Source organism: Oncorhynchus kisutch, linkage group LG14 (genome assembly GCF_002021735.2).
Source record: "Oncorhynchus kisutch isolate 150728-3 linkage group LG14, Okis_V2, whole genome shotgun sequence".
Lineage (NCBI taxonomy): Eukaryota > Metazoa > Chordata > Actinopteri > Salmoniformes > Salmonidae > Oncorhynchus > Oncorhynchus kisutch.
In genome coordinates, this window is record NC_034187.2 from 71340203 (window position 1) to 71353246 (window position 13044).

Here is a 13044-nt window from a genome sequence, read left to right on the forward strand (position 1 = left end):
TGTCTAGAACTGACAATGTAAATATTTGAGAGCATTATGGAAAGGCCTCTCTTCCTCTGACACGAGGACTCGACACACATTCCTTACACCCTGTTTGCTGCTGGGCCTTGACAGTTGTATTATTTATCATCCTCTACATACTGGGCTTTTCATTACTAATGTATTAGCCTTTCTGGCTCTCTGTGTAATATGTGCTGATTGTAGACAGCTGAGCTCATATGCTGCAACCTGGCACGATTTCATTTTACCCCCACATGAAGGCTAGTTATCAAATCAAGCTTTATTTATACAGCACATTTCAGACATGGAATGCAACACAATGTGCTTTACAGGAAAAAAACGTATATAAACAATGACAATTTTAACTACACAACAAACATAAGAGGATAAAAAAACAAAATAATAACAATAAAAACTGAACAGCTAAAAAGCACACTAGGGAAAATCAAAGCTAAAAAGCACACTAGGGAAAATCAAAGCTAAAAAGGTGTTTTAAGATCTGTTTACCCTCAGGTTCTTTGGCAGACTATTCCAAAGGCTGGGGTCATAGTAATTAAAGACTGCCTCTCCATGCCTCTTGGCCCTAGGCTTTGGGATTGTTAAAAGGTCAGTGCCAGAGGACCTGAGGGACCTACTGGGTACATAACTTAAAAGCATATCTGACATGTATTGGGGTGCACAATCGTGGATTGATTTAAAAACCAATAGAATAATCTGAAAATTCTACAACTCACAGGCAGCCAGGTCAGAAACCGTAAAACCGGTGTAATGTGTGCTCTCTGTCTGGTCTTGGTCAGTACCCGTGCTGCAGCATTCTGTATGTTTTTCAGTTGACCAATGGCTTTCTTGGGTAGACCATACAGGAGAGCATTACAGTAGTCAAGACTGCTTGTAATAAAAGCATGGATGAGTCTCTCTGTATCAGCCTGAGAGAGAAACGGCAGAATATTGACAATGTTCCTCATGGTAAAAGCTATTTTGGTCACATTCCTAATGTGTCATTTGAAATTGATTTCAGAATCTAAAATAACAGCGTGTTCTTTTACATGGTGTTTTATATTTATTGCCCTGTGTATTAAAATGTTAAAATAGTTTATCTAGACTCGCAATTTAAAGCAAGAATGACTGGTCTGACATCGAACTCCAGAAATGTAAATATACCTTTTTTGAGAAAGGGCATTGGCAAGATTGGCACCTGTGACCTTCTGGTTCCTATCCCAGTGCCTAGTCCACTACGTCAGCAAAGGGGAGGGCACCAAACTAGTTTTTTTTCACATTTATAAAGCTGTTCAGTAAATTAGTCATTCAGAATGTCAGAAGATTAGAAATATCAGTTAAGTATGTTGGGTAAAGTTGGGCAAAAAAAGCTGTATCAGGATTCGAACTGGCAACCTTGGCCTTTTCTCAATTAGGTTTGCTCAGCTCCTGTGTCCTCTCTCCTCCCTCCTAAAACAAATTTAGCTGGTTGTGCAATATATTTTATAGATAAAAGGATTAGTAGCATATCATTTTTAAATGTTTGCATGCTTTTGTCCTTCGAGAAAACAATAGCTGATTCAATGGGGATGTGGCAGATTTCAAAACTCTTCCGCGAAGGACTTCGGTAGGATACACTTGTGCTTCCTCGCCAAAAGGAGGCTTTCAAGGACTGTCTTCCATTTACCTCTTAATAAATTGACACACTGTGTCATAACCCGTGGCTCCCTGCAAGCATTTGATTTATTTGACTCCCACCTGTAAACTCCTTCCACTAACCTGCCACTAAGCTCTGCCCACTGACCATTCATCCAACCAATCAATTCGTCCCGGACTACCTCCGGAAGTGTTCAGGAAGATCTGTAAATAATTGCACTCCATTCTTTGTGGTCATGCATTAATTTGGACTCCTCCTAGAAGGGTTCTGATGTGAAGAAACAAAGTAGCTCATGAATTCTTAAAGGTTCAATGCAGACTTTTATCTCAATATGAAATCATTTCTGGTTAACAATGAACCACCTTACAATTAAAATGGTTAAAAAATTAAACAAAAATAGCTTCTTAGCAAAGAGCAATTTCTCAAGCAAGAATTTTGCTTGGACTGTCTGTGAGTGGTCTGAATGGGTATGGAATAACTGAAAACTAGCTGGCAGAGAGGTTTGGATCTTTTTCTTTTTGGTCTATTATCAAATTTACTGCCTCAACTCCATCCCACCAAAACAGGCTGACATTTCAGGCGGTCTTTTCAAACATCTCTTATACTAAAAGGACATTAACATACATTTCACAGTATTATTCCAACTTCAACCTCATACCTCATTCTGATTTTTCAGGGGGTGCTGCAGCATCCTCAGCACCCCTACTTCGTGCGGCTATGCATAAAACATAAAAAAAACAGTTGTTTTAATTGCTGTTAAAATGAAGATAACTAAGCTCTAAATCCCAAATAACAAAAACATACACTGTGCATTACTTCACTTCCATGTTCTTGAAAAGCTAAATGTAAAGAGCAGTAGCCTAAGTTTAGACAACAGTACATCAATAGGTCTTTGAATATGGGCACAATGACACAATCTCTGAAGTTCTTGAACCTATTTTCCATTTTTAATAGATCAAAACAAACATTTTATGGATTTATTTTCAGTCTCACTTTATTTAACGATGATGTGAAAAGTAAAGGCTGTCCATAACATTCAGACTATTAAAGAAGAAGGCTGTTCAAAACCCCCGATAACAACCGATGGTTCCAAAATGTTCTTGTGTTCCAGTGTAATACTTATTTTATACAAGTTTTCATATCTATCTCAACTGTACATAACATAGTTACAGATACTGTAAATAAAAAGGTTTCCATTGAGTTCCAAGTATCATCGTGGGTGTTGTGAACGTCAAGATTTTTTCTGAACATAAAGATTTGTATATATAGTTCTCTATCTTTCTGGAATAAGAAAACAAGTTATTGCCCCTCTCATACATATATTTAGCATTTAAAATAAGGTTAATATCTTTTATTGAACTTAAATTCTAGAATGTTTGTATGGTATACCACATATGAAATTGACAAAAACAGTCACAGAATGAATCATTTTATATATATTTATCATATTCTTATATTTTGGGACATATAGATTTTCCAGAAACCCTAATGACAATATATACAAATATATGAATATATATATATAGTACCAGTCAAAAGTTGGGACACACCTACTCATTTCAAGGGCTTTTCTTTATTTTTACTATTTTCTACATTGTAGTATAATAGTGAAAACATTCAAACTATGAAATAACACATATGGAATCATGAGGTAACCCAAAAATATAATATTTGAGATTTGAGATTTTTCAAAGTAGCCACCCTTTGCCTTGATGACAGCTTTGCACACTCTTGGCATTCTCTCAACCAGTTTCATGAGGTAGTCAACTGGAATGCATTTAAATTAACAGGTGTGCCTTGAAAAGGAAGGTCGTGGTATGCAGAAGATAGCCCTATTTGGTAAAAGACCAAGTCCATATTATGGCAAAAACAGCTTAAATAAGCAACGAGAAATGACAGTCCATCATTACTTTATGACATGAAGGTCAGTCAATCTGGAACATTTCAAGAACTTTGAAAGTGCATTCGCAAAAACCATCAAGTGCTGGGATGAAACTGGCTCTCATGAAGACCGCCACAGAAAGGAAGACCCAGAGTTACGTCTGCTGCAGAGGATAAGTTCGAGTTACCAGCCTCAGAAATTTCAGCCCAAATAAATGCTTCACAGAGTTCAAGTAACAGACACACCTCAATTGTGTGAATCAGGCTTTCATGGTTGAATTGCTGTAAAGAAACCACTACTAAAGGACACCAATAAGAAGAAGAGACTTGCTTAAGCCAAGAAACACGATGAATGGACATTAGACCTGTGGAAATCTGTACTTTGGTCTGATGAATCCCAATTTCAGATTTTTGGTTCCAACCACAGTGCCTTTGTGAGACACAGAGTAGGTGAACGGATGGTCTCTGCATGTGTGGTTTCCTCCGTGAACCATGTAGGAGGAGGTGTGATGGTGTGGGGGTGCTTTGCTGATGACACTGTCAGTGATTTATTTAGAATTCAAGGCACACTTAACTAGCATGGCTGCCACAGCATTCTGCAGCGATACGCCATCCAACCTGGTTTGCGTTGTTGGACTATCATTTGTTTTTCAACAGGACAATGACCCAACACATCTCCAGGCTGTGTAAGGGCTATTTGACCAAGGAGGAGAGTGATGGAGTGCTGCATCAGATGACCTGGCCTACACAATCACCCGACCTCACCCCAATTGAGGTGGCCAACAAGTGCTCAGCATATGTCGGAACTCCTTCAAGACTGTTGGAAAAGCATTCCAGATGAAGCTGGTTGAGAGAATGCCAAGATTGTGCAAAGCTGTCATCAAGGCAAAGGGTGGCTACATTGAAGAATCTAAGATCTAAAATATATTTTCATTTGTTTAACACTTTTTTGGTTACTACATGATTCCATATGTGCTATTTCATAGTTTTGATGTCTCCACTATTATTTTACCATGTAGAAAATAGTAAAAATAAAGAAAACCCCTTTCATGAGTATGTGTGATTGGTACTGTATATGTGCTTTCACCTTTAAACTGAAAGAAACAGAAGAACTGAGGAATACAGAACATTAGCATAAATAAGCAGTGTATTACGAGTTATTATGAGCCCTTTCATTACCAACATTGCATTTGAATAACTTTGTAGATGTTGAGAATTTAAAAAAATTAATAATAGAAAATTAGGGCACATCGCAAAGCAAAGTAACAATACCTGATAACCAGCATTTGGCATTTTGTAATAACACAAAAAAAGGGACACAGGTGCCGGGAAAGGATTTAAAAAATATATATGTTATTGACCGTTCTATAGGTTCGTTCTGATATAGCTAGCCAAAGCTATTAAGTGTTGTACATTTGTATGGCACTCAGCATCTTGCAGCAAGTGTAATGCTGCATGTCATTTACATTATATTGTATAGGGGGGGGATTTCTCACAGAATTGTGGCTTTGACATTGACTGTTTGATGATGTACTCTTGAAGATTGTGATCAGTCTGCGGAACAACAGGTTTGCAGAATTAAAAGCAAAGTAAAAAAGAAATACAACATTTTCTAAAAAACTGACTTGGAGTGAGAAGAAACAACAGAGTGAATTTGTCATGACAGTTGCAAAAACAGAGGTTACTCTTATGTGAATATACATTTTATTTCATGCCATCTTGAGAAAGCCAAATACCAAATATTCCATACGTACATCGACACCATCAGGGTATCAGCAAACTTTACAGAATCACATATAATGTAATATATAAAATGTGTTTTTTTCTGAATGAACAACCAGACCCAGTGTCTCACTTATGGAGGAGAAAGAAACCTTTTGGCTTCATGGAAGGTCTGTGCTGCTGTGTTGCTGCTCTGGACAGGGTTTCCTTAGCCCCAATTGGCTCCAGGCTAGGGGGAGGTGCTCAGACAGGAGTTACATATACATGTGTCCAATAACAGACCTGCTCCTCCCCTACCCATCGCTCGTCCTCCAATGGGTTTCTTCTTCGCGGTGGCTGACAGACTTCATCAGTGTTCAGATGCCAGGTCCAGCTCACAGAGCAGCCCACTCCCTGGAGTGGAATTGTCCCCAAGTGATCTATCTATCCCACACTGTACTGTATGTCCCAGGTGTTGGAGCGTTGAATGAGAGAAATCATGACAGCTTGTACAATTTACAGATGGGTTACAGATGCTTGTTTAGTTTAGTTTGCCCAGCCCCCACCACCAGCACTACCTACTGGAACAGCTGTATACTGTGGCTCCTGCAGGCTACAGGATACAACTACAGGCACAGTGCTCAACAAACGTCTTTTAACCAAGACACCAATGGTGAAATATATGCTGAAACAAATCTATTTAGACTTCTAATGATGATACGTAGCTTATTCATGGATTTTGTCCACTTTTGTGTTTTTTTTGTGACAACAGTTGTACAAATAAAATAACGTTAGCTAGCTATGTCTACGGCCCTTTTTACAACAATAAATTACCTTTGGGCCGACTACACAGAAAAACATTTTAAAAGCAACCATGAGTTATGTTCCACTGTTGCTAAGTGGCAGGTGATTTTTCACAACATCACTGTATAGTAGACCTGCCACGATATACAGATGCTTCTCTCCCAGTCTGTGGTGCCATTGTTTCGTTGACTGACAGTGCTGGGGTCTCCTGTATAGGGTTCACATACATCTTCCACTTGCCATTTTGGTTATTGAAATTCAGATTTACTGATTGAAACAACTTAAAACTTAATTTCACTGTTTCGAAACTACCAATGGAACCTAACTGACAAACACACTTCCTTGTCACTCTTCACTATCTGCATATATTTCTTGTCAACAGAACTTCTTCCCGAGTTTTTAATCTCAGTTTTGCACCACTTTTGATGCTGCCTGACCATGCACCTATTTCATTGACTTATGAAACATATGGTCATTACAAAGCCTCTCCTTCAGCCTCACAACAGTGAGGTAACAGAGCTCTGGCTGCTGCGTTGGGTGGTCCCCACTCCCTACATAGAGTGACATGACAGTTTCTGGACCATTTACACTGGTGGGGCGAAGACCAACCCGTTGTAATGGAAGCTTGCTGGTCTTCAGACTGATCTTTGGCAAAGCCTTGTCAGGACACCTAACACCACTAGGATACGGTGAGTACTTTACCTAAAGGTGTGTATCTTTCTGTGTTTGTGTAGGTGACTATTTGTTTGTGTTTATGTACATAGAGTCACATTACTATTAGTTCCTGGAAATCTATTCTGTTTGGTTCTGTTGCCCTCTAAGCCCAGAATGGCATTAACCTGTACTGTAGCATGTCATGCTTGTTTGGAGACAAATTAAACTATGGTAGTTGAAACACATTAAAGACCTACGAAACGGGATAGTATAATCTTTAAGAAAAACAAAGGGTGCAAATTTAGCAAAGTGGAAAATAAGCTGTGTGAAAGTTAAAAGAATTGGCCGCTGGTGCCTTACTTCTTGCCAATGGCCAATCCATTTAACATAATTAACATACTACAATGATGCAGTAATATTACACAAACCAATTTGTCTTACATTTTGCTTTGTAGGATGCCAGTTTTTAAGTTATTATATGAGTTTTTCAGGACTTACGCTGATACAGACCCGCCCCCCCATCCCCCATATGTTAATTCACAGCATACTCAATCAAAGCTTACGGTAAGTCAAAGTCAGTATGATATTTACATGTTTGTTCACAACGGTGAATTTTGATGAATCCTACGTCAGTCCGATCTGGAACTCCTTTGTTCCTATTGTAACACCTAACACCTTCTAGGCATTGAAGTAGCGAAATACTCAAGTTTTGACAAGTTCACACATAGTCAAGTGTATGGCAAAAGGAAAAAAACAACAACATAAAACCTTCTGAAGCAGATACGCTACTGGTCAGGTCAGGTCTGGTCCCCTGCTGCCGGGGGGGGGGGGGGGGGGGTTGTAGCTGCGGTTCGTGTCATCGTTTGTAAGGTCCTCTGTGCCCTTTCCCCGACCCATGGTTCTAGTGAGGGGGTCTAGAGACTGAGGCATGAAGAGTGGATAAAACTTTCCCCTCCCTGGTCCAACACACATATTATTCCACTATCGCTGATGACCTCAGTCACAGTCTGCTTGTTGTTTTTTACACGGATGTCTTTCTTGGTAGCGCCAGGGGAAACTGATGCTCACAGGCCTGAGACCATGACCCGGTAGGACGGTGGCATGTGTCTGTGCCGCGGGCTGGAGCCAGGGCTGGGGTTGGGGCTGCTACAGCTGGCGTCCACCCCCCCTATGGAGGGTAGGTAGGCATGGTGCAGGATGGGTAGCTGCAACGACAGCCTGCGCTGTATGCTGTGGACGGAGAGAGAAAGAGAGAGAGACGTGGTGATGAGTGACATTGCATGTTAAGCATAATTAAACATCATTATATTCACCTATATAAAGGTTTATGATTATTTTTCCACAGTGTGCTGTCAAAGTGGGAAATGTATATGTATTTCTAAATCTCTGTGGTGCTACACTGCATACAGACTGTACATACAGCACAGTACAAGTAAAATAACTATTTAAATCCAGACAGCTTCTGTATGTGCTGTTTTACTCTCAATAATTGAAATTGGCTTTATGTACACTTTTTTAAAGCTCTAACTCCAACAATGATGCAGTAATCAATATCAATGTAGTACTAAAAATAACATGGTAGAACAAAAACACACAAGATATAAAAATAAGAAGAACAAGATAAAGTAAGTAAGCATACAGACTCAGTTCCAGTAGTGTATTTACAAAGTGCAGGCATACTGGATCGATAGAGTTAGATATGTATAGGGGTAAGGTCACTAGGTATCAGGATATATGGTGAAGAGAGTTGCAGCATCATATATGATGTTTGCATGTGATTGTGTGTGTGTGTAGTCAGTATAAATATACAGTATGTGCAATGAGGGCCCATGCCAAACCTTTTCAACCTCCTGAGGGGAAAGAGGGGCTGTTGCACCTTCTTCACGACTGGACGTGTGTGTGTGTGGACCATTTTAATTTCTTAGTGATTTGGAATCTGAGGAACTGGAAGCTCTCAACCCAATCCACTGCACTCAACACAATTTAGTACCCTAGTATGGGTATTCCAACACGGCCAGTGACTTCTCACTTCTCATTGGCATTACCACTCACAGTCAAAGAGACTTCCTGGTCCCTTCACACCCCTCTCCACCACCACCCCCCACAGTAACACATCAGGAGTGGGGGTCTTCTTCTCACCCCAATCCCCCCTCAAGCATCACTGGCCATAGGAGAGAACTGGGATGAAAGTAACACTTTTAGTTTTTTCCCTAATTACTCAGATATCGATAGAGCTGGAGACACCAAATGTTATGACACACAACTTATACAGGTCCTCTACCATTAGCAACGGTAGTTTCATTTCTAGGGTAAATGAGTTGAAATGAAATAGGCCGAGAACAGAACTAGTGTAACGTTACTTTTGTACCTGCAGGCGGGGCGGGAGTAACACAGCCTTGGGATGGAAGTAACAGCTGGTGAGATGTGCACACTATCTGTCTTATCTCCATGTTTTGTCTCTTCTGGTTTGTAATGCTCATTACGTTCAACCAATGTACTATCAGACATCATTTCATGTTTGTGTCAATTTGAATAATCATTTTGCCTTACAATATTAATCTGAATAAAATCTCACTTTAATAGGAATGTAGTAGGAGATCATTTTCACTATTTACGATGAGTATTCATGCTTAGCCCTATTCGTACCCTACTCATGCTTAGCTCCAGCTGTCCTTGTCATGTGCCTTACTTGTGTTTGATAGAATAAACCCCTTCATTCTCTTCACAAATGGAAATCTCATCATGCTTATCACATTTCCATGGCTTGACATAAGGTAATTGACCACCAGAATCAGAAAGATATATATTTTTAACCACTGAACTGTTGATAAAATCTTATGTGAGAAGCTGATCCATCAGGTCAATTAAGGCATAATTCTCTCATGTCATGTATAATTTTCAAACATTCAGCCCATTGTTGATATTTTGCGAACATTATAAAAGCAATATGAACTAGAGGAGACAATGGGCTGTGCTTTAAGTTATATTTTATTCCAGGTCATCAGTTTACATTGCGTTACTTTCACCCCACCCATCTCTCCTGTAACTTTTCCCAGGCTAACACCCAAGACTAGCTAGCTAGCATGATACATGAAACCTACAGTGTAATCAGAAAGTATTCAGACCCCTTGACTTTTTCCACATTTTGTTATGTTTTAGCCTTATTCTAAAATGGTTATTTAATGAAAAAGCAAAAACTGTTTTTTTGTGGAAATTTTAGAAAATGTATTAAAAATAAAAAACTATTCAGACCCTTTACTCAGTACTGTGTTGAAACACCTTTGGCAGCAATTACAGCCTCGAGTCTTCTTGGGGATGACACTACAAGCTTGGCACACCTGTATTTGGGGAGTTTCTCCCATTCTTCTCTGCAGAGCCTCTCAAGCTCTGTCAGGTTTAGCTCTGGCTGGACCACTCAAAAGACATTCAGAGACTTGTCCCGAAGCCACTCCTGCGTTATCTTGGCTGTGTGCTTAGGGTCGCTGTCCTGTTGGAAGGTGAACCTTCGCCCCAGTCTGAGATCCTGAGCACTCTGGAGCAGGTTTTCTTCAAGGATCTCTCTGTACTTTGCTCCATTCATCTTTTCCTCGATCCTGACTATTCTCTTAGTCTGTGACGCTGAATAACATCCCCACAGCATGATGCTGCCACCACCATGCTTCACCGTAGGCATGGTGCCATGTTTCCTCCAGACGTGACGCTTGGCATTCAGGCCAAAGAGTTCAATCTTGGATTCATCAGACCAGAGAATCTTGTTTCTCATGGTCTGAGAGTCTTTAGGTGCCTTTTGGCAATCTCCAAGCGGGCTGTCATGTGGCTGCCATCTGGCCACTCTACCATAAAGGCCTGATTGGTGGGGTGCTGCAGAGATGGTTGTCCTTCTGGAAGGTTCTCCCATCTCCACAGAGGAGCTCTGTCAGAGTGACCATCGGGTTCTTGGTCACCTCCCTGACCAAGGCCCCTCTCCCCTGATTGCTCAGTTTGGCCAGGCAGCCAGCTCAGGAAGAGTCTTGGTGTTTCCAAATTTCTTCCATTTAAGAATGATGGAGGCCACTGTGCTCTTGGGGACCTTCGATGCTACATAATTTTTATTGGTACCTTTCCAGAGATCTGTGCCTCAACACAATCCTGTCTCGGAGCTCTACGGATAATTCCTTTGACAGGTGTGTACCTTTCCAAACAGACTAAACAGACCAGGCCAGGGTTTGGGGTTTGAGAAGTTAATGAGAGAAGTGAAAAATTCTTCCTTTAAAGCTTTTTCTTAATCTAAAGGCACAACCTAGATTTGAGCCAATGTCTTACGTACTCCAATTTTGTGAAAGTGACACATTTTCATTTTCGTCAAAAACAACTTTATATTAAAGGAGTGCCTTTGATTTGACGGCCTGCACAGACGCAGTTCATTGCCAGACGACCGTTAGACCAGATAACATGACATCGTTTACAAGTGTGATCAGGGATTTCTATTGGAGAAGCAGTTTTAGCTTAGCTTTTAGTTCAATCTTCATGCTGTACTGTCTTTGACAAAGCACAACTCTACAACCAAAAAACATTACTGGGTCTGTTTTTTTTGTTCTTATAGTACATTGCTCAAAACCATTTTTTGTTTATAACTTGGCGAAACATGGTCAGACTGGTCTGTTTTTATGGAATGTGATGACATCACTACGTCATTCTAGCCTTTGTGTTATCTGTGAAAATGGGCAGTTCATTTCATCCCATTTTACTTTTGTCCCTGCTCTCCCCTACACTACATCTCCTCTCCTTTCCTCTCCCCTCCCCTCCACTCCTCCCCTCTCCTTTCCTCTCCTCTACTCCCCTCCTCCCCTCCCCTTTCTTCTCTTCTCCTCTCCTCACCTTCCATTTCCTCCCCTTTCCTCTAACCTCTTCTCATCTCCCCTCCCCTTTCCCCTCCCCTCCACTCCACTCCTCCCCTCTCCTTTCCTCTCCTCTACTCCCCTCCTCTCCTCCCCTTTCTTCTCTTCTCCTCTCCTCCCCTTCCATTTCCTCCCCTTTTCTCTAACCTCTTCTCCTCTCCTCTCCACTGACCCATAAACCATAGCTCTTCAGGCTTTGGGGATCGATCATCTGAAAAAAATAACATTTCATGCTTCCGCTTGGTGTGAAAGCTCACATCTCACCTCCCTGCTAAAGCCATCGCTTTTCAAGCCAATTGCGTAAACAAATGCCAGTTATGTAAAGATATACAGTTGAAGTCGGAAGTTTACATATACCTTAGCCAAATACATTTAACTCAGTTTTTCACAATTCCTGACATTTAATCTTAGTAAAAATTCCCTGTCTTAGGTCAGTTAGGATCACCACTTTATTTTAAGAATGTGAAATGTCAGAATAATAGTAGAGAGAATTATTTATTTCAGATTTGATTTATTTCATCACATTCCCAGTGGGTCAGAAGTTTACATACACTAAATTAGTATTTGGTAGAATTTCCTTTAAATTGTTTAACTTGGGTCAAACACTTTGGGTAGCCTTCCACAAGCTTCCCACAATAAGTTGGGTGAATTTTGGCCCATTCCTCCTGACAGAGCTGGTGTAACTGTGTCAGGTTTTTAGGCCTCCTTGCCGGCAAACGCTTTTTCAGTTCTGCCCACAAATGTTCTATAGGATTGAGGTCAGGGCTTTGTGATGGCCACTCCAATACCTTGACTTTGTTGTCCTTAAACCATTTTGCCACAATTCTGGAAGTATGCTTGGGGTCATTGTCCATTTGGAAGACTCATTTGCGACCAAGCTTTAAGTTCCCGACTGATGTCTTGAGATGTTGCTTCAATATATCCACGTAATTTTCCTCCTCCTGATGCCATCTATTTTGTGAAGTGTACCAGTCCCTCCTGGAGCAAGCACCCCCACAACATGATGCTACCACCCCCGTGCTTCACGGTTGGGATGATGTTCTTCGGCTTGCAAGTATCCCCCTTTTTCCTCCAAACATAACGATGGTCATTATAGCCAAACAGTTCTATTTTTGTTTCTCTCTCCCTCGCTCTTCACCTCCTCCCTCTCCCTCGCTTTCCCCTCCACCCTCTCTCTCTCTCTCCCTCGCTCTTCCCTCCACCCTCTCTCTCTCTCTCCCTCGCTCTTCCCTCCACCCTCTCTCTCTCTCCCTCACTCTTCCCTCCACCCTCTCTCTCCTTCGCTCTTCCCTCCACCCTCTCTCTATCTCTCCCTCCATGTGATCAAACATTAATGTGGAGTGGGAATAGCTCAGTGTCTCCTGTCTATTTTCAGGCCCTGCTGCCAGTGCTGCTTCCAATCCTAGCCGTAAATCATTGGTTACATACATAAGCTCTCTCTTCTCTCTCTCTCTTCCTCTCGCTCTTCTCTCTCTCTCTCTTCATCTCTCTCTC

At 41.0% G+C, this 13044-nt stretch overlaps 1 protein-coding gene across 1 annotated transcript in view; it reads right to left on the reverse strand.

The window, feature by feature from the left end:
* Window positions 1-267: 267 nt before the first annotated feature.
* Window positions 268-13044, reverse strand: part of LOC109904662 (gamma-aminobutyric acid type B receptor subunit 2-like) — a 350185-nt gene continuing 337408 nt past the window's right edge. The window contains exon 19 of the mRNA XM_031788884.1: window positions 268-7903. Within this exon, the coding sequence (XP_031644744.1) occupies window positions 7738-7903 (166 nt within the window). The 3' untranslated portion in view covers window positions 268-7737. The remainder of the gene's footprint in view (window positions 7904-13044) is intronic.